Source organism: Piliocolobus tephrosceles, chromosome 20 (genome assembly GCF_002776525.5).
Source record: "Piliocolobus tephrosceles isolate RC106 chromosome 20, ASM277652v3, whole genome shotgun sequence".
Lineage (NCBI taxonomy): Eukaryota > Metazoa > Chordata > Mammalia > Primates > Cercopithecidae > Piliocolobus > Piliocolobus tephrosceles.
In genome coordinates this window covers 17,824,163-17,847,057 of record NC_045453.1, presented here as the reverse complement: position 1 = coordinate 17,847,057, position 22,895 = coordinate 17,824,163, and the positions used below count along the sequence as shown (strand labels likewise).

The following is a 22,895-nucleotide window of genomic DNA, read 5'->3' as shown; positions in this document are numbered from 1 at the left end:
ACACCACTACGCCCAGCTAATTTTTTGTATTTTTAGTAGAGATGGGGTTTCGCCATGCTGGTCAGGCTGGTCGTGAGCTCCTGACCTCAAGTGATACACCCACCTCGGCCTCCCAAAGTGCTGAGATTTCAGGCATGAGCCACTGCATCCCGGACCCTTTTCATTTTAGCTCTAAATATTAACACCCTATTTCATAATGATCAAATAAAATGGAAGAAATTCTTCTTTTAAAAACAAAATGGTTACTTGAAAACGGATAATGGTGAAACTATTTTTCTGCATATTAAGATAAAAGAAAGAGAAAATATATAACTTAATATAAAACAGAAAATATGTAAAATTTTCCATCATTTTCACAGTATTACCAATTGTATTCAGTGCCACCAATATATTACTTTGGATGACAGATGTTAGTAATACCAAAATTAACAAAACCCACAACCACACAGTGACAATTTTAACAATTTTAACAAATCTCCTTCAGAAGCTAAAAGATCAAGTATCAAAAATTGGTAAAGAATAGACAAATGAAAGACAATTAGCAACTGATTACTAATTATATAGATTCCTGCACAAACAATTAGAAAACACATTCTTTCTAAGACACACAAAGCACATTTAACAAAAATTAATAACATGTTAGGCCACAAATGTCTCAAAAAATAACAAAGAATTAATATAACACAGACCACATTCTTCAACCACAATTCTATAAATTAAAATTTTTAAATAAGCAGTTTTTAAAAATCATACATTTGCTATTAAAAAACTTTTGAATAACTCATGGGTTAAAAAATAAATGTGCATAGCACAAGCACTACACACTGGAAAAAAATATGTACAATATACCACATATGAAAATGTATAGAATACAGCTAAAACAGAACTAAGATAAAAAGTTATAATGTTGATTAAATGTATTAGTAAGCAAGAAAATTAAAAAGCTAATTATTCAAATTTTAAAAAACTACAAAACAACACCAATTAAAGAATTTTTTTTTTTTTTTTTTAAATGAAACCTCTTAAACTAAAAACAGATCAAAACTTATTTGGCCTGTTAAGGAGTATCGACCAAATTCTGCTGCAAAATCAGACTCGATGGTAAAAACTCCAAAAATTTTCTTTAAAGTGAGCAACAAGACAAGAAGGTCCACTACCAGCTCTACTATGCAATACTGTATTGGAGGTCTTAATAAGAAAAAAAACCTTAGCCAGACTTGGTGGTTCACACCTGTAATCCCAGTACTTTGGGAGGTTGAGGAAGGAGGATTATCTATACCCAGGAGTTCCAGACCAGCCTGGGCAACATAGGGAGATCCCATCTCTACCAAAAATAAAAACAAAAAAAAAAGTCACGGGTGTGGTGGCACATGCCTGTGGTCCCAGCTACTCAGGTGACTGAGGCAGGAGGATTGCTTGGCCCCAGGAATTCAAGGCTGCAGTGAGCTAGGATCGTGCCACTGCATTCCAGAGTGAGACAGTGTCTCAAAAAAAAAAAAAAAAAATTATATATGAAGATCAAAAGGAAAAACTACAATCATAATTCACAGACAATAAGAGTGTCTCAATTTTTTTAAAAAGGAAATAGCCAGAAAACCTGTTACAAAGAATAAAACAGTCCATAAATATCTATACTAGTTGTCTAGAGAAGAAAAATGTTAGAAACAAAAGTTTTTTAAACTACGTCATTTGTAATAGCAACAAATAAGTATCTAAAAATAAATTTAACGAAAAGCTCTAAAACATCTTCGTGGGTAAAATTATAAAATTTTCTAAGAATATGAAAGATAGATATAACAGATCAAAAGATAAATAAACCACGTTCATGCACAGAAAGAATTAACATAGAGATGGCAATTCTGCCTAATTAATCTATGTATCCAATGCAATTAAGTCAAAATTCCAGTAGTATTTTATAAAATTTGATATACTGATCCTAAAATTTATATGGGAGAGGCTGGGTGCAGTGGCTCACGCCTGTAATCCCAGCCCTTTGGGAGGCCGAGGCAGGGGGATCTCGAGGTCAGGAGATCGAGACCATCCTGGCCAACACGGTGAAACCCCATCTCTACTAAAATACAAAACATTAGCCAGGCATGGTGGCATGTGCCTGTAGTCCCAGCTACTCAGGAGGTTGAGGCAGGGGAATCACTTGAACCTAGGAGGCAGAGGTTACAGTGAGCTGAGATTGCGCCACTGCACTCTAGCCTGGTGATAGAGCAAGACTCCATCTCAAAAAAAAAAAAAAAAAAAATTTATATGGGAGAATAGTGATATAAATTTCAAGAAGTAATCTGTGATGAAAAGAAAAATAAGAAGGGGATGGGAAATCTATTGTAGATAAATGGTCAAAGAAGGACTGAGAAGGTGACAGGACCAAAGACCTGGATAGAGGGAGGAAGCAAGTCTTTCAGATGGAAAAATAAAACAGACTACTAGAGCTCATATTGTAAATAAAAACAAATTCCTGATATATATCAGGAATATATATACTTTTACTGTAATTTACTGTAACATAAGCCTTAGTCCTGGCTCCCAACAACTTGACTTAAAATATATATATATGTATGTGTATATATTATATTTTTTAAGTCAGTTCTACACAAGAACTTTCAAGTCAGTTCTACATAAGAATTATTAGGTTTTTAAAAAATTTATTCAATTATTCAAGTAAGGCCATTTTAGCTGATTACAGTTTCAAAACTATATGCACGGTACCATGTTACAGAAAAAGAACACCAATTGTGTCAAGTCCACTGAGAAATCTGGGAAGGGAGAGAAAAAGTGACTATTTTGAGATGTTTTAGCTGACTTCTTATTTGAACTTTGCCAAGTATGAGGTATCCAATCTCCCAACTAAATAAAATAAAGACATTGCCCTAGTATCATTGTGGTTACTTAAAATACACTTAAAAATGAATAAATAATGGTCTTGTTCTAGCATAAAGCCTACCTTTATATACAGGGCATTTGTTAACTCAAATGGCAACACAATTATAACCCATTAACTTAATACAGAGCTCCCTCTGCTGGCCCAGAAAATGCACAGTGATCCTAACACTGACAAAGACCCTCTCATGTCACTTCAATTTCAATAATGTGTCCCGCTGTTCGGGAAAAAAAAATCTCACCCAAAATACCCTGATGTCATAGCATGTCCTATAAATTAGGACTTTGAAGTCTCCATTACCTTAAGAATCTTTTTTTCCCCTTCCTCCTCTCACTGTTTTTTATGGCCTTAAAAATGAATACTTCTACAAAGTGTTTACTATTTGCTTTTTGGTGAAGTGGGCTGAAATAAGATGGGCAGTGAGTTGATCACTGCTGAAGCTGAGTGATATAGGTCCACAGGGGTCATGATATTATTGTGTAATTGTATGTATGTTTTAAGTTTCCATAATGATAAATTTAAGTAACTCCTAAAACAATAAGGAATTTTTTAAAATCTCAAAATAAGTGGCAAATCTGTAATCCAAAAGTGAGAATTACAAAACCTGCAAAAGACTGTCTGTGAACAAATTTTATTTAATGTTACTCAGACTGTGACTGCTTAGGTTTTTAAATAGTTCTCTTCATAATTAAAATAAAAGATGCATGTTTCTCATCAGACATGCTAAAAGTATCCAAGTTCAGAAACTGAAAAGAATAAACAACTCATTGAATTAGCATTTGAATTATGAAAATCACATTTGGAAAAAAATTATTTAAATAAAAATGGGCACAATTTCCCTAACACGTGCATACACAACACATGCTAACAGGTCGGCCTAGTTGTATTGCACAGTGATTATAATCATCTACATAATTAAACCCCTTAAGACAAGCAGACGATTTAGCACTCAGAGTCAATGAAAAGAACTAGAGGTCAGTAACTGATTACTGCAAAATGAACATACTTTTAAAACAGAAGGGGAGGAGAAGGGCAATCTAGTACATGGCATTTAGTTGATAATTTGTATATCACCAAACATGGGATTTCTAGGGTGCCTTAATCTTGAGTTCAGGGGATGAAACATAAAGCATCACGAGCACTGAATGACACAAGAATTTCACTCTAAGATAGGAGCTGAACACAAGGTGTTAGGCCTAGTTACAGGCAAAAAAGGATCAGCCAGATATGGAAAGAAGCAGAGATGAGTTTAAACTAGAAGAAACTGAATAGAACTTTTCAATTTGTCCAGTCATCTTTCACTGACTGACAGCGTTGGTAAACTTGCGTTAGACCCAAACTGTCATGAAAATAAACTGAAGATGTATGTACAGTAAATAACTCAGAATGTCATTACACCTTGATAGGAATTATGCATCAAATAATGCATGTGCTTCCAAAGATCAAGGTAAGGAAGGAAAATAATGACAACATGCAATGAGAAAATGGCTGTTCTGGTTCAAAAGCAAAATCCTTTCTCACTGTTGATGCTTTCTTGACTTTGACTCCACAGGTCAGCTTTTCCCCTCCCCAAACCTCCTGCCCCCATTGCAAACCTCCAAGTTTTCTACTCCTTCGGTTGTGACAAAAGAAAGAACTCAAAGCTAAGCCTGCATGAACCATGAGAATCTGTCTTCTCTGAAATATGTATGCTTGGTCTGAGAAGTCAGTGGATTTACTTAGATAAGCCTTACTTTTCATAGTTCCTTCCTCTTCCTCATCCTCTGTATTGATCACCATGGTGCCCAGCTGTGATGGCAACGTGTCATCGTGCTCAATCATGGTATTGGCTCCATCAGTCATGGTGCTGGCTACTCGGACAGTGCCCATCTCATCACCCACTGCTCGAACCATCGTGCCAGAATCCATTTCATCCTCTTCCTGTGAATGGATACAATCTCAAATTGGGGCTAATTTGACAAAAGACTTTGAGTTTTCTGAATAGTTACTACTTAGTGAAAATATTTCGACATTTAACACTTATTCAGGTCCTAAACTCTCCTTCCAGAAATGCAAGCACTGTTACTTAAGCAAAGAAGACAAATTTATCCACGTGATAATAAGCAGTGTATCTAACCCTAAAAGAATTCTTCCTCCACTCTTCTTAATAGAGTTTTGCAACATAGATCTAAGAAACTCATGTGAACATCTTTGGAATCTCAGGGTTGTGAGGAAGTCTATAAATGTAAAAGCTATATGTTAAGTATGGATCCCAGATTCCCTAAAAAGATATGAAAAGCCAAATCCCAGACCTGAGCATTCTCTCTCTAAATAAAAAGTTAAATTGAGTAAAAGATGGGGGGGCAAAAGAATGAAATTTAAAGGTGTTTTAGGAAGCACTGGGAGAAGAACAAGCACAGATACAGCAACCCTCTAGCATGAGTTGGTCCAGGTTAGGATATAGCTATGCTGGAAGAGTCTCCAGCTCCAAGTTGATCCAATACCTCCTACTCATCTTACCTGGTTTGGCAATCACAAAATAACAAGCATCAATGCCTGAGACCCACAGCAATGGCTGCCACTCACTGAGTTTTCTTCATCGTCCTGGTCCACTTCCCGCTGCTGGGATTCCTGGCGTTTCAGTTTCACATCCATGGCTTCATTAATTAAGTCTCGCAGTATTGACACTCCTTTGGCACTCTTGACAAATGGGTGCTTAAAGAACAAAGTAGAAAATACTGTGGACAATTTATATGGTGACAGTGCCAAAACAGTACCTAGAACACAGTAGGTACTGGATAACATGTGTTGAATCAATCAATGAATCTGATCTTTCTCTTTGTGCTTTGGACAACAGCTAAATCACACTCCCTTTATAACTCTGAGCAGAGCAAATTCAGTCTTTGCCCATCTTTTTCAGCCTGGTTGAAATGCCTATGCCATTTCTCTCTGTCAAATCTAGCGATTCTCAATAGGGGGTATCATCTCCTGGAGGAAGTTGTGTAAACATGTTGGGAACATGTTATAGCTGTCACAATGTTTGGTGAGCACAAATGGCATGGGACACTAGCAATTCTGCAAAGTACAGAACTGTCCTGTACAACAAGGAAATGTGGCAGATTCTGCACATCTTTCAAATGTCTCAGGTTGTGCACACACCTTAGTAGATAATACCAAAAAAATGTTTTCAAGAGATATGCAAAAAGGCCAGTGATTTGGGAGGTGATTTTAGAGAGGGGAGCTTAATGGAATAAAGAAATTATTTAGAAATCACTGAAAAATCTACTCATCTGACTTTCTATGGTAGCATTTCCAACTACACATTTAGGTAAAAAGGATTTTAGTGCAAAAATGCAGTTGCTACAGAAATACTAAAACTGATCATATATATGTAACAGATTTTGACCCAAATATTATTCAATCACCAAAGATACTTGAAACAAAGGGATATTGTTCAATTTCATTAATAAAAATTGCTTTATAAGTTTTTAATATTAATACCATCATATGTTTTTATTATTTGTATTTGTAGCACGTGGTAAGAAATCTATGCTGTGAAAGTTACACATGGAAATTCTTTTTGGGGAATTGCCTATTGTCTTCCAAACTTACTCCAATATTGCCCCACTGTTTCTTGGCAATCCATTCTCTGTTCTCCATCACCCATCAAACGATACAAGTTCCAAGTAAGAACTCCAGAGATGGAAAGTATACCTCAAATGTGGTCAGATTGCAATACAGGAGATACATTTCCATGACATTTTGTTACCACCCCATCCAGGTGGGAAAAGAATTTGACAATCCGCTTAGAAATAAGACCCAGCTCATTTGCAATAATATCATACTGCTCTGTTCTTTCCACTTGGAAAAGCTATAAGATCATATCCCACCTTCTGTAATCAGAGACAAATAAATCTGGCCTGTTATTATTTAACATCAGTTTCATACTAGTGTCCATTCATTCTTTTTACTGTACTTCTTAAATGGCGTAGTTTCTGATTTTCTTTCTTTCTTTTTTTTTTTTTTTTTTTTGAGATGGAGTCTTGCTCTGTTGCCCAGGCTAGAGTGCAGTGGCACAATCTCAGCTCACTGTAACCTCTGCCTCCCGGGTTCAAGTGCTTCTCCTGACTCAGCCTCCTGCTGGGATTACAGGCATGTGCCACTATGCCCAGCTAATTTTTGTATTTTTTTAGTAGACATGGGGATTCACCACGTTGGCCGCGCTGGTCTCAATCTCCTGACCTCAAATGATCCACCTGCCTCAGGCTCCCAAAGTGCTGGGATTACAGGCATGAGCCACTGTGCCCGGCTAGTTTCTGATTTTCTTACAGCTCTTAAATCTAAACTCATTCATGATGCCAGGCACAGGTATCTATTTCATTATGTCTGCAAACTGGGTCAGGCAGAATTATTTGCAAATTGAAAGTCATATTATTTCATTATAAATTATCTTTATTTTTCTCCATCACATCACAGACAATATTGATTCTTTTTAAATTACAGGCATAAAAAGGTTTTATCATATGTGAGTTTCATTCCAAAAAAGTAATGAGAGTTTTTAAATATACACATTGGTTATAAAAAGGGGGCACTGGGTCTGAAATGGCTGCAAATGATTGGCCTAGCCCAATTATAATAGCTGATATTTACCAAGTTCATACCATACTGTCTTCAGTACATGTGAACATTGTTCAAAGTAACACACATTGTATCATTTAATCATCGCAACACATGAGGCAGGTACTGCATCCCCATTTTATAGATCACACAACTAAAAGAACAGAGAGGTTAAGTTACTTGCCCAAGATCACAAAGCTAGTAAATTGGGAGCCAGGATTCAAACCTGGGCAATCTGACCAGGATCCAAGCTCCTAATCACTAAGCATACTGTCTGCCACATCCCACCTATCCTTCTAGGGCCAGGTCTAGAAGCTACCTACTCCAGGAAAGCACTTTTTGCATCTCCAGTCCAAAGACGCCTTCTCCCACCCTGAACTACAACAGTACCCACCACTGATCTTACTTCTTTGTCAGACTCAGGTAGACTTGATGGTACCCCTGCTTTGGAATAAAAAAGACTCAAGTTCTAACACTGACTGTGCTATTTACCAGCTGAGTGACCCTAAATAAGTAAACCTCCCTAAGCTTCCGTTTTCTTCATCTATAAAACTGAACTAATACCCACCCTTCACGGGGTCTATGTAATGATTAAATGGCACATGTGCAAAGTATGTGGCACACAGCAGGCACTCACTAAATGTCAATTCCCTTTCTCTAATCCCATACTGCCCTGTATTTTCTTGCATTATTGTCTTGTTCGATGATTTAACATTCTTTTCCATGTCTTTTCCACTCAAATAGATTTGAACCTCCCTAGAGGTAGGCAATGTCTTAAACTTCTTTTACTTTGTTTTTTGAGATAGCATCTCACTCTATTGCTCAGGCTGGAACACAGCATCGCAATCATGCCTCACTGCAGGCTCAACCTCCTGGGATCAAGAGATTCTCCCACCTCAGCCTTCCAGGTAGCTGGAACTACAGGCATACGCCACCACACCTGGCTAATTTTTTGCATTCTTTTTGTAGAGACATGGTTTCACCATGCTGGCTGGCCTCCAACTCCTGGGCTCAAGCAATATACCTGCCTCAGCCTCCCAAAGTGCTAGGATTACAGACATGAGCCACTGCACCCAGCCTGCCTTATACTTCTTTACTATCTCCACGTAGGTGACCTCATGGCATCTTTTGGTCAGTGTGTAAATGAAATGGAGCGAGGCGGCATCAGAGGGTGATTCCTACCTGCAGGAGCTGAGTGGCTGTGGCTCTCTGCTCAGGACTCTTTACAAGACACTGTTTCACAAAATCTGTAAAGTTATCTGACCACAGCTCTGGTTTTCGGAATGTGGGAGGAGGATTTGTAGGAATCATGAAGATTGCCTGGTTAGAACAAACAAACAAACAAAAAGATCTGGTAAAATAAAAGTAATACTCCAATAAAAAAAAAATACATCTGGAATTACACTTAAAGCTTAGTAAATAATTTTTCACTTATCCACTGAGAAGCTCACCCAAATTCCAACAAAAGTCTAAGCATTTGCAAGTATAAATCCTGACGGTTAAAGAACCTGATATATCTCCCTCTCTCCTTTTCCCTCTCTCATATATGGGTCTTGTTCCCTAAACCTCACAACATCAATCAAGCTTTATTATCATTATTATTTTGGTAACCACAGTACATTGCCTTTCAAAGTAGAAAGGCGAGACAGAAGAGTATCTATATCCTAAAGATAACCCTGGCCCCATGGTTGTCAAGCTTCCCTGCCTTTTAAAAGTTATTACCTCCCCCAGATGTCAGCAGCAACTACACAATAAAGTCATTAACCAGAAGTCCCAAAAATCACATTGGGGTCATTAACTTCCAAACTAAGCTAAATCAACGTATGTGTGAGGGGGAAAAATTAAAAATTGGCCAACTATGTTGCAGTTACATTCTACTATTTCCAAAAATAAGACTATTATATTTCCAATTTTAAAAAAGCTACGTTTTTTGAAAAGTAAAACACTATACAAATAAGCAGCTTAAATTATATTATTTAAATCTAAAATTGTAACTAGTAAATCTCCTTGCTCCTTCTCCCAAAAAAGAGGGAGGACTTATCTTGGGAACATGAATTTTTGTAAGTCTCTTAATAGGAGAATTAACTAATCAGAGAAGAGGAAGAGCTGGGGTAGGCAAGGATGGAGAGGACCACAGAGCCCCTGAGGAAGGCAGGGTTGGGGGCGGGTGTTACAACAGTGCTATGATGAAGGGTTCTGGGACAGTTAAGCCTGGGAACTGCTTAGGGTGTCAGCACTGGAAGAGCTTCACTGGAGATGCATTCTATGGGCCCTTAACATTCTAGGAGGAGATAGAGGTTGGAGAGTACACAGTCTCCAGATGAAGAGAATCTGGGGATCTACAAGCCAGAACTTACAAATTCAAACACCTATAGGGGCCAGGCAGAAGAAAGACAAAAAATGAACAAGGCTGGGTTTCAGTGACATGAGTTCAAAAACACAGTTTGCTTTCTTCTTAACACTATTATAAGAAAAACATTAGAGAAATACTGTAATAAGTGGCAGCTGATACTTGGTGACACAACGGGGAATCATGGAGACTGATAAAGTGAAAGTTCATACTCTGTATAAAGGAGACAACCACTACTCAGCTCTAGTGAGAATGTTGACATGGTAAAAAAGTGGTTGTCCAAACTATTCAAAGTGAGTGAGTGAGAGTATGTGTGTGTGTGTGAGAGAGAGAGAGAGAGAGAGAAAGAGAGAGAGAGAGTAGCACAAATCAAACTAAGCATTTCTATGGCCTACGTCCTGCCAGAGGGCTATCAATACACAATCTCTGGAACGGAGAGGGGTGGAACACACTTAATGACTACAACTAGAGTCAGTAGAGGTATATCATCTATACTGACACGAATTACACATAATTCATTTATTGTTTGCAACCTAATCAAGTAAGCCACTCAACTAATTTTTTTTTTTTTTTGAGAGTCTCACTGTCTTGTCCAGGCTAGAGTGCAATGTCACGATCTCGGCTCACTGCAACCTCTGCCTCCGGAGTTCAAGCGATTCTCATGCCTCAGCCTCCCAAGCAGCTGGGATTACAGGCACAAGCCACCACACCCAGCTAATTTTTGTATTTTTAGTAGAGACAGGGTTTCACCATGTTGGCCAGGCTGGTCTTAAACTCCTGACCTCAGGTGATCCACCCACCTCAGCCTCCCAAAGTGCTGGGATTACAGGTGTGAGCCACAACGCCTGGCTTGAACTTAACTTTTTAATGATGATCAGTAACTAACCACGCCACTGGCTTTCTGTCTACTTCCTTACCCTCATTGGATGGATATCAGCATAAGGGGGCTTTCCTTCAGCCATTTCTATGGCAGTTATTCCCAGGGACCAGATGTCTGCTACACAGTTGTATCCAATTTCCTGAATCACTTCTGGAGCCATCCAAAATGGTGTTCCTATCACTGTATTCCGCTTGGCCATGGTATCCTAAAGTAGAAAGGGAGAGAGACCGACACTAAGCTTAAAACTACTGAGATGTCCACAGAGGAAGTCTACAAAAAAAAAAAAAAAAGAAGAAGAAAAAAAAAAAAAACTACTGAGAAAAAGAGGCTTTTCCAACAATAAAAAAATGCTTTGTACTTGAAATACATATAAAAACCATACTCTGAGCATGATAAAGCAGGCACAGAAGAAATTCAAATGACAAAGAAACACAAAAAGATTATTAAAACACAAACTAAGATTGACAAAAAATTTTAAATTAATAATTAATGCTGATAATAGCATAGAAAATCAGGCACTGAAATACAATGTTACTGCAGTATAAATTGGTACATTTTAGTACGCAAGTTGGCAATATTTATTCAACTTTTAAATATTCATATCCTTTGATCCAAATCTATTTCTTGAAATCTATCTTATGTTCAAGTGTTCCAAACTATATGCACAAAGATTGTAGAAATGTCTGTAATGGGGGGATGAGGAGGAGGAAAAGGAAACCACTCAAATGACCATCAAAAGATAAGAAGTTAAATATAATAAATAACCATATACTGAAACACCACATTAAAAAGGAAAAAAATGAAGATATATACCTTTTCCTAGCATGGAAAAAATGCACAACGTACATTATTACAAAGCAAAAAAAGTTGTAAAATTATATATAATATAATCCTGTTTTTGTAAAAGGAATATATATATAATAATGATGATCATAACAATAAAACATTACCAATAATAAGAAATGTTGTTATATCATAGTACAAAAAATCTGGAGTAATATATACCAAACTATTAATAATAGTTATATCTAGCAGGCAGAACCACTAAAGGTTTTTACCCTCTATCCTGTATACATCTGTAACATTCTGAAGATTCACATGAGCATACATATGCAGTAAAAAAAAATTTAAAAATTGATATATAAAAAATAATATACAAAATATCTTAGTTTGTGGCCTAAAGAAGAATATGTGAATATAGTACACATTACAGCAAATAACCACTTGCATACTTTCTCAGGATAGCATGGCCCTACTGAAAGAGAACCTTCCTACAGTTCCTATGCTTTAGCAAAAGAAGGAATTTTTTTTTTTTTTTTTTTGAGAGTTTTGATCTTTTGCCCAGGCTAGAGTGAAGAGGCACAATCTCGGCTCACTGTAACCTCCACCCCTGGGGTTCAAGCAACTCTCCAGACTCAGCCTCCTATGTAGCTGGGATTATAGGCACCCACCACCATGAACTAATTTTTGTATTTTTAGTAGAGACAAGGTCTCACCACGTTGGCCAGGCTGGTCTCGAACCCCTGACCTCAGGTGATCCACCTGCCTTGGCCTCCCAAAGGGGATTACAGGCATGAGCCACTACGCCCAGCAAAAGAAGGATTTTTAAACAGAACTAAATATAAGAAACGACTTCCAATCATCATCACTGATATTCCTTCTGAAATGCCTGTGACTTAGGTTACGCCAGTCAGAAGCAAATGACAGGTCATTTAAATCAATCTCATTGTCAGTCCTATGTAAAAAATTAACACAGGAACTAACTTACTGCTTAGTCATTTCCTTAGCTCTGAAACTCCAAATTTGCAGGGGTGTTTTCAAATGGTGGCAGTCAAAGTTGTTTTCACTGGATTATTTCAATTAGAAATGGTTACTTGCATAGCTAGAAAGTTTTTGAAAGTTATTAAGAATAATGATTGTACACTAACCCCAGTTAGATTTGTATTATAAAGTTATATTAGTACAATAGCATAGCAATAAAAAATATAAAGTTCGGAAGTTGACTATGGCATATGTATATACATATGTGAGAGTGTGTGTGTGTGTGTATATATCATATATATGTGCTATATAAAACCTGTTATATATATAAGCACACATATACATGCTATATATATATAGCACACATATATAATATGATTTATGATTAAAATGTCATTTAAAATCAGCAAGCAAAGAACAGATTATGAAAAAAAAGCACTGGGAATCTAGTTAGTCATTTGTAGAACTCTACACTTAAATGCCTACCTTATACTTTCACCAAAATAAGCTCAAATAAGTTGAAATTTTGAACATAAAAAACAAAGCCCAAAGAGTACTTTTAAAAAGTACATTAGATGGCCAGGCATGCTGGCTCATGCCTATAATCCCAGCACTTTGGAAGGCAGAGGCGGGCAGATTGCCTGAGCTCAGGAGTTCGAAACCAGCCTAGACAACACAGCGAAATCCCATCTCTACTAAAAGTACAAAAAATTAGCCGGGTGTGGTAGCAGGCACCTGTAATCCCAGCTAATCGGGAGGCTGAAGCACGAGAATCACTTGAACCCAGGAGGCAGAGGTTACAGTGAGCCAAGATTGCGCTACTGTCGTCTAGCCTGGGTGACAGAGCGAGACTGTCGCCAAAAAAAAAAAAAAAGTACATTAGCCAGGTATGATGACGCACGCCTGTAGTCCTAGCTGCTTGGGAGGCTAAGGTGGGAGGATCACTTGAGCCCAGAAGTTCAAGATTATAGAGCTACAATCATGCCACTGCACTCTAGCCTGGGCAACAGAGCAGGTGTGGTGGCTCATACCTCTAATCCCAATACTTTGGGAGGCTGAGGCAGGAGTTCCAGAACAGCCTGGGTAAAACAGGGAGAGCCCATCTCTACAAAAAAATTTAAAACTTTAACTGGGCGAAGTGGCAAATACCTGTAGTCCTAGCTACTTGGGAGCCTGAAGCAAGAGGATCGCTTAGGCCCAGGAGTTTAAGACCAAAATGAGCCATGAACATGCCACTGTACTCCAGCCTGGGTGCCAGGGCAAGACCTTGTCTCAAAAAAACAAAATAAAATAACAAAAAAAAAACTATAGATAAACTGTTCTATAATGGGTTTTTTAAGCATGACATTAAAGACAGAAACCGTAAGATAAAAGGTAGATGGATTTTTCTATATAAAATTTGAAAACGATAAACTGTTCTATAATGGGTTTTTTAAGCATGACATTAAAGACAGAAACCGTAAGATAAAAGGTAGATGGATTTTTCTATATAAAATTTGAAAACATGTAGTTTTTAAAAAGCCATAATCAAAATTAAAAGACAACTAGTAAACTAGAAGATATTTCAGCATATAAAAAAAAGGAGCAACAATTTTAACAAACTTTTTTAGTTTTGGTTTATCTTTTTTAATAGATTTATTTAAAAGATGCAACACTCAGTCAGACACAATGGCTCAAACCTTATAATCCCAGCACTTTGGCATGCCAAGGAGGGCAGATTGCTTGAGCTTAGGAGTTTGAGACCAGCCTGGGCAACATGGTGAAACCATGTCTCTACAAAAACTACTAAAAATTAGCGGGGGGTGGTGGTGTGTGTCTGTAGTCCCACCTACCCAGGAGGCCAAGGTAGGGGGATCACCTGAGCCTGGTGGTTGAGGCTGCAGTGAGCCATGATCATGTAACTGCACTCCAGGTTGGGTGACAGAGCAAGAACCTGTCTCCCAAAAAAAAAAAAAAAAGGTCCCACATTCAATTAGGAAAACTGACACACACAAAAATGAACATTTACAAACAAATTGTTATAAACGGCCAATAATCAAATGCAAAAATATGTGAATTGCTTTGAGAAATAACAAGGAAGATACAAGTTACTACTCATTCAGCACTAGCAAATATGAGGGGAAAAAAGCACATTTATATAATGAAGTTGGAAACTGAAATTGTTCACTTCTAGAAGAAATTCAGCACTTATGCGTCAAAAGCACTTTGCCAATATACATTCATCTATTTTCTGACCCAGATTCCAATGTAAAGAAATTATCCTAAGGATTTACTCAAGGAAATGCTGCAAAATTTAGTTGCAGGAATGTTAATCACAGGATTTATGCTTATAGTGGTGGGAAAACTCTAAGCAACCTTAATGGGCACCCAATGTCCAACTGTAGGGAAAGAGTTAAATAAATCATGCTATATCCATACAATGAAATACCCCTGTTGCCACCAGAAATAATATTACAGTCTTGGGTAAAGATGACAGCTTGAGTAAATACATTTTACTTTCATTCTCTCTCAAAATTCACTCAGAAAGATACTGAAAAGATTGTTTTTTAAGAATAATTCTAGAAGAATAAAAAAACAAAGGGGAAAACAACCACAGCCACAAAATTTTAAAAGCTGGAGAGCGGGTGGCCCAGTAGTAACTAACTGAACAGACTATAAGATGGAATCCTGAGTCAGTTGCCAGGAAAACTAGGAAACAACCTGATTTTAACACCAACCCCTCCAAAAGGCTTAGAAATTGGTGGCATCAGGTAGAGAAAAGAGGGGTGAAAACAGACATCCAAATAGGAAGCCTGGGTTGAAAGAGTTAAGAAGCAGCTAAGCACCCTAAACCCTCCTCTCCCATCAAGCAACTAGTGGGCTTCCCTCGCCCCACCCTGGCATTAGACTGGAAGTATACTCTCTGGGGAGTGAAACCGAGGATCTCTAGACTATAGAGAGTGTGGGTGGTCTTGTGAATCAGGAGCATTAAATAAGCATTAACAGCTAACAATCCCCACCGCCACCACTTCCCAGAAGGCTGCCACCAAGGCCTACAGCCTCTAGAGAACAGACCTGAGAGAGGCCTACACTTAGTAGTACTGGAGGTTCCACAACCAAACAGCCAAGTCAGATCATCTTATACTACAGTTTCAGTTTATTTTAGTAAAGGAAAAAAAAATCTCCTTTTTTTTTTTTTAACAAAACAACATACATGCTCACAGTTCATTAAAAAAAAAAAAACAAATACAGCAAGGTGCGAGGACACAAGATAATATACAAAAATCAATTGTATGTTACACTAGCAATGAACAATCTGAAAATAAGGCAAATCCATTTAAAATAGCATCAAAAAGTACAAACTACTTAGGAATGAATTTAACCAAATACATGCAAAACTTGTACACTGCAAATTATAAAACACTGCTAAAAGAATTAAAGAAGATCTAAATAAATGGAAAGACAGCTTATGTTGATAGATTGGAAGACAATATTGCCAAAATGACAGTATTTTCAAGCTGATTTAAGATTCAAAACAATGTCTACCAAAATCCCAATGCCTTTTCTGCAGAAATTGACAAGCTGATCCTAAAATTTATGTGGAAATACAAGGGACCCAGAATAGCCAAAACAATCTTGAAATAGAAGGACAAAGTTGGAACACTCACACTTAACCAATTTCAAAACTTACTTCAAACTTACAGTAATCAAGAGAGCATAGAACTGGTGCAAGGACAGACATATAGGTCAATGGAAGAGAATTGAAGGCATAGAAATAAACTTACACATTTCAAGAAAGAAAAAACAGTCTTTTCAACAAATGTTGGAACAACTACATATCAACATGTAAAAAGCATGAAATTGGATTCCTATCTCACACCATGAAAACTAACTCAAAACAGATTACAGATCTAAACATAAGAGCTAGAACTATTAAACACTTCAGAGAAATCATAGGAGTAAATCTTCATGACCCTGCATTAGCTAATGATTTCTTAGATGTGACACCAGAAGCACAAGCGACAAAAGAAAAAAGAAACTGGACATGACCAAAATTTAAAAATTTTGTATTTCAAAGGACACCTTCAAGATAACCCACAGGATGAGAGAAAATATTTGCAAATCATGTACATAAGGGACTTACATCTAAAATACATAAAGAACTTTTATAAGTACCGCGCGCTAACCGATTGCGCCACTGGAGCCACATAAAGAACTTTTAAAATTCAACACTGACAAGGTAAAAACCCAGTTAAAAATGGGCAAAAGATTTAAATAGACATTTCCCAAAGATACACCAACGTCCAATAAGCAGAAGAAATGACAATCAATATCATTAGTCATTAGTAAAATGCAAATCAAGACCACAAAGAGATACTACCTCTTACTCACTAGGATAGTTATAATCAAAAACACAAAAAAGAAAATGTTGGCAAGGATGCAGAGAAGTTGGAATTCTCATACCTCAGCAGGAAACATAAAATGGTGAGCCAATTTGGAAAATAGTTTGGCAGTTCCTTAAAAAATTAAACACGGAGTTACCATGTGACCCAGCAACTCTGTGTATCATATGAAAACAAAGGTTCACATAAAAACCTGTACACAAATTTCATAATAGCATTATTCCTAACAGCCAAAAAGCAAAACAATCTAAATGTTCAACTAATGAATAAGTAAACAGAATGTGCTACAGCCACGATGGAATATTACTGAGCAATAAAAAGGAATGAAGAATTGATGCATGTTACAACATGGATGAACTCCAAAACATTAAGTTTTCGAAGCCAGAAACAAAAGGGCACACTGTGTATGATTCTATTTATACGAAATATTCAGAATAGGCAAATCTATAGTGACAGAAAGTAGATTAGTGGTTGTCAAGGGCTGGGAGGAAAGTGGAGACTAACAGCTAAAGGGTATAGTTTGAGGATGATGAAAATGTTCTGGAATTAGACATTGGTAATAGTTGCACAATTTTGTGAATATACTAAACACTAAATTGTACAAATTAAAAGGGGAGAAAAATTCTGCCAAGGCAGGCATTACAGCAATAAGAACACTGTACGTCATTATTGGGTATTCAATCAATTACTAAAATTATTACTAAATGGAAAGGATACTCATATATATACACACAAATAGGTATACCTATATGTATGTGTACATCATATATACATACATATATATGTATATATACATATATGTGTGTACATATATATGTGTGTGTGTGTGTATATACACACACACACACACACATATACATACACTTTTTTTTTTTTTTTTTTGAGATGCAGTCTCACTCTGTTGCCCAGGCTGGAGTGCAGAGTGCAACGGCATAACCTCCCAGGTTCAGCCTCCCAAGTAGCTGATATTACAGGCGTGTGCCACCACATCCAGCTAATATTTGTATTTTTAGTGGAGATGGGTTTCACCATGTTGGCCAAGCTGGTCTCAAACTCCTGACCTCAAGTGATCCTCCTGCCTCAGCCTCCCAAAGCGCTGGGAATACAGGCATAAGCCACTGCACTCGGTCAATATTATATTATTTTATAGACCACCAGAGTATGTACTTTTTCAATTTGGTTTCCTTACTAAGATTGTGGTTTAGATAATATTGTCTGGTACTGTTTACTTGTGTTTTAACAACAAAACCTTTTGGAGAGCTCATAAATCATAATATTGAATAAGGTTCTGATTTATTTTAAACATCGAAGCAATTTCTGTGCTGTTACAATACCTGAGACACCCTAACATATCCCAGGCAGACTTATAATAAAAAAATAAAAATAATAAAAAATAAAAACTGTACATAACACCAGTTCTAAACACACACTATAGATATTCATTCTACCACCCAAGAAAACCACTTGATATGTAATATTGTTGCAAATTTTAGAGTATACCTCCCTAGAACTGTTTCTATTTTTCTATATATACTTTCATATATACTTATGTATTTTATAGAATCAAATAATTCTGGACTTCCTATTTTGAAAACAAGTTTTTCTTTTTTTTTTCTTTTTTCACCTCCATGCACTAGTTAGGCAGAATAATCAAGAGATTGTATCCTGGACTCAAACGAAGAGTGTTTCAGTACAGTAACTGCCAAGTACTACCTGGAAGTTGAATGAGATGATGCTATGTCTTAGTCAAGGAAGCAGCTTGGACTTAATTTTTCTTTCTTTTATAAATATGTTGATGTAGTCCACTAGAGTAATCTATCATTTCTTGTTTTATTTTTCATCTTTATAAAAGTTAAACAAAGTTAAGTTATGTGACCTGAACCCCAGGAAAAGATCTAAAATAACTTATGGACTAGCTCTTTTGTAACCTACTGGCAGATTCTGTAATTTCTTACTAATACAATTAAGTCAAGTATTATATTTTTAAAATAGGTAAATAAAAGGAACTGCTTCTCAGGACAGAACTGAAAATTATCAATACAAGTAATATTTTTACTTACTGTAAGTTGACCTGCTACCCCAAAATCTGCAAGTTTTGCGTGTCCTTCTGTATTTAGCAAAATATTTCCTGCCTTGATATCTCGGTGTATTTTTCTCATAAAATGAAGGTATTCAAGTCCCTTAAGAGTTGATTGTAATACTGTAGCTATTTCATCTTCTGTTAACTGAAAAAAGAATAAGAGTTCGAATTCTATAAGTTTACATCAGCACATTAGAAAAAGGAGAAAAATTCAGATCCAAACACCTTTCTTTAATAGAAACAGATCTTATTCGACCTGTGAACAGCATTTGACTGCTTATACCATAGATACATTGACCACTCCCAAAGCTCTATTTCCATACCAGATCTCCCCTCACTCAGATTTATGTATCCGCCTACACAACATCTCCAATTAGAATACCTAGCCAGCATCATAAGCATAACATGTCAAAATCAAATTCTATGTCTACCACCTTACCCCTCTCCCTCAATCCATCCAACCTACTCTACTTCTCCCACAGTCCTCTCTCTCTCAGCAAAAGGAAACTTTATTCTTTCAGTTGCTCTGGTCAAAAACCTTGAAGTCATCCTTGACTTTTCTCTATCTTCGAAATACTATATATCCAAATACACCCTCTGTAATCACCATGGTCCAAGTCACCATCATGTCCTGCCTGCACTATTCTCATGATCTCCTGACTGGTTTCTTTGCTTTTGCTCTTGACACTCTAAGATGTATTTTCCACACAGAAGCTATAATTAAAATGTAAGCCAGAGTCAAAACCTACCAATGTCTTCCTAACTCACTTAAAATAAAAGTCAGTCCTTACCAAGGCTTTACATGATCTGGCTCCCAGCTACCTCTTTATCTTCTACCACTTTCTACCTTGCTCAATCTGTTTCAACAAGGGCTTGCTTCCTTGCTGTTCCTCAAACACTCTAAGCACACTCCCCTTTCTGGGCCTTTTCAACTGCCTATTCTCTTCATCCTGATGTCTATCCAATTTGCTTCCTCAGTTTGCAATCTGCCCAAATATCACCACCTCAGAAAATGGACAGGACTTTCTTACTCCATTTCTAGCTCATTCTCTATTCCCTTAAATTACCTTGTCACTGCAATATACTGCCATCTGACATATTACCCATTATTTATCTATTTATGTGATGTCTTCCCTGCTGGAAACACAAGCTTCTAAAAATGTCTGATTTGTTTACTTTTGTTTCCCTAATACCAATAAAGCCACCTGGCACATAGTAGGCACTGAAAAAAATATCTGTTGAATGATGATAAATAAATGAAAGTTAGAATGCTAGAAACTACTATAGAATGTCTCATCTGTCCAATATAGACTTTCTGCAGACCCAACACCCGTCCTAAACAAACTCAATCTATCACCAAACTGTTACACAGTTCCCCTTCTGACGAACAACTCACACGTGAAAAGGAGTGTGCTCTGATGCAAAAACTGTAGGATTTGGGATTAGGAAGATGTAGCCTTTACTCCTGGCTCTACTTTCATGTGACTTAAGCAAGTTACTGACGTTCTCTTAGCCTGTTTCCCATCTATAAAACAGGAATATAACTTTTCTTTAAGAGTGTCATGAAAATCAATTAATATAAGGTGTCATAATTTAACACCTATGATATTATCAATCAATATTTAATAAGCACCATACACTATGCTAATAATATGAAACACAGCCAAGCACAGTGGCACATGCCTGTAATCTCAGCACTTTGGGAGGCCAAGGCAGACAGATCACTTGAGGCCAGGAGTTCAAGACTAGCCTGGCCAACATGACGAAACCCTATCTCTACTAAAAATACAAAAATTAGCTGGGAGTGGTGGCAGGCACCTGTAATCCAGCTACTCAGGAGGCTGAAGCAGGAGAATCGCTTGAACCTGAGAGGCGGAGGTTGTAGTGAGCTGAGATCGTGTGCACTCCAGCCTGAGTGACACAGCCAGACTCTTTCTCAAAAATATATAAATAAATAAATAAAGGCTCACTGTTACTAAGTGTTTAATCTATGCTAAGCACTATGTTTGTAATCTCATTTCATCCTTATAACAACTAAATGAGGTGGAAGAACTATTATTATCATCATCATTTTATACATAATGAAGCTGAGGCACAGACAAGTTAAGTCATTTATGCCAAAGGTCACAGAGAAATGATAAAGCTTTCACTAAAGTCCAGGCAAACACTATTGGCAAGGTAGTAGGCTAGAGTCTGGGGTACCTTCTGTAGTGGAAGAGAACAAAGCTCATGACTTGACTTACCACCTCTTTATTCTAACCAGCTAAGCTAATCAGTTAAAGTAGCACTGCCTAATAGAAATCTAATGGGAACCACAAATACAATTTTTCATTTTTTAGTAGCCACACTGAAAAAGGAAACAAGCAGGCGTAGTGGCTGGTGCTGTAATCCCAGCTACTCAGGAGGCCGAGGCACAGTAGTTCCAACATACAGTGACCTATGATCACACCACTGCACTCCAGCCTGGGCAATAGAGCAAGACTCTATCTTTAAAAAAAACAAAAAAAGAAGAAGAAGAAAGAATTAATTTTGATAATCTGCTTTACTTAACCATATTTATCCAAAATATTATCACTCCACCATGTCATCAATATGAAAAAATTAAAGACTTTTGTTTACAATATTATTGGCAATAATTCTTCAAACTCTGGTGTATATATTTACAGCATATCTCAGTTCAGACTAGCCACATTTTAAGTCCTTAATAACCACATGTGGCTAGTGGATATCATGGTGGACAGGGCAAAGTTATAATATCTGGCAAAATAACGTGTAGTAATTAAAAATCAGCACTTAGGCTGGGCACAGTGGCTCATGCCTATAATCCTAGCACTTTGGGAGGCCGAGGCAGGCAGATCACGAGGTCAGGAAATCAAGACCATCCTGGCTAACACGGTGAAACCCCGTCTCTACTAAAAATACACAAAAAATTAGCCAGGCATGGTGGCGGGTACCTGTACTTGGGAGTACAGTTACTCGGGAGGCTGAGGCAGGAGAATGAACCCGGGAGGCACAGCCTGCATTGAGCCGAGATCACACCACTGCACTCCAGCCTGGGCAACAGAGTGAGGAGACTCCGTCTCAAAAAAAAAAAAAAAAAAAAAAAAAAAGCACTTAGAAATTAAGTTAAAATTTACTTAAATATAATAACCTACTATTACAATGGTAAAAAAAACAACTAAAAGTGCCATCAAAATTAACTTTGGACTGGTTTAAAATACCTGAAATAAATTGACTTAATGCTGCATATAAGAAGCCCTGAAGTCCAATGTTTAATTCAATAAGTTATTCCAGTTTTAGAACTTCTTTACATATATCTTATGTTAGGATATTATTCCTAAAGAACTTGCTATTTGATTAAGCAAACACACTAATTCTGAATAATGTAAATTCAGAAGATAGTATATGAATAATCCAAAAGTTATAACTCAGTTTTAAAACACCCTAACCTTATAATTTATGTAGCACCTCACAATTTACAAAGTACTTTTACATACTTAATTTTCCCAACTTTGCAAATATGTAACATAGGTATTATTATTATTAGTTTTCTTATTAAGACAAACTAAAGGCTAAGATTTTTCCTGCTTCTTCTCTTATCCACACACAATGTACACAGAGGTCAGAGTTATCTTTTTTATTTTTTGAAACAGAGTCTTGCACTGCTGCCGAGGCTGCAGTGCAGTGGCGCAATCACAGCTCACAGCAGCTTTAACCTCCTGGACTCAAGCAATCCTCCCACTTCAACCCCCAACACACCCCAAAAGTTAGCTGGGACTACAGGCGCATGACACCACACTTGACTAATTTTTTTTTTTCTTTTTTCTTTTGTAGAGACGAGGTCTCACTATGTTGCCCAGGCTGGCCTTGAACTCCTAGGCTGAAGCAATCCTCCGCCTCAGCCTCCCCAAGTGCTGGGATTACAGGCATGAGGTACCACACCCAGCCTCAGAGTT

General features: G+C 37.2%; 1 protein-coding gene across 1 annotated transcript in view; it reads right to left on the bottom strand.

Moving 5' to 3' along the window:
• The window catches only part of STK4 (serine/threonine kinase 4), a 106,956-nt gene that overhangs the window by 66,468 nt on the left and 17,593 nt on the right, over positions 1-22,895 (bottom strand). Inside the window, exons 5-9 of the mRNA XM_023228012.3 lie at positions 18,920-19,084; positions 10,754-10,921; positions 8,669-8,806; positions 5,456-5,584; positions 4,624-4,810 (exon numbers count right to left, since the gene is read on the bottom strand). Coding sequence (XP_023083780.1) covers positions 4,624-4,810; positions 5,456-5,584; positions 8,669-8,806; positions 10,754-10,921; positions 18,920-19,084 — 787 coding nt within the window. The remainder of the gene's footprint in view (positions 1-4,623; positions 4,811-5,455; positions 5,585-8,668; positions 8,807-10,753; positions 10,922-18,919; positions 19,085-22,895) is intronic.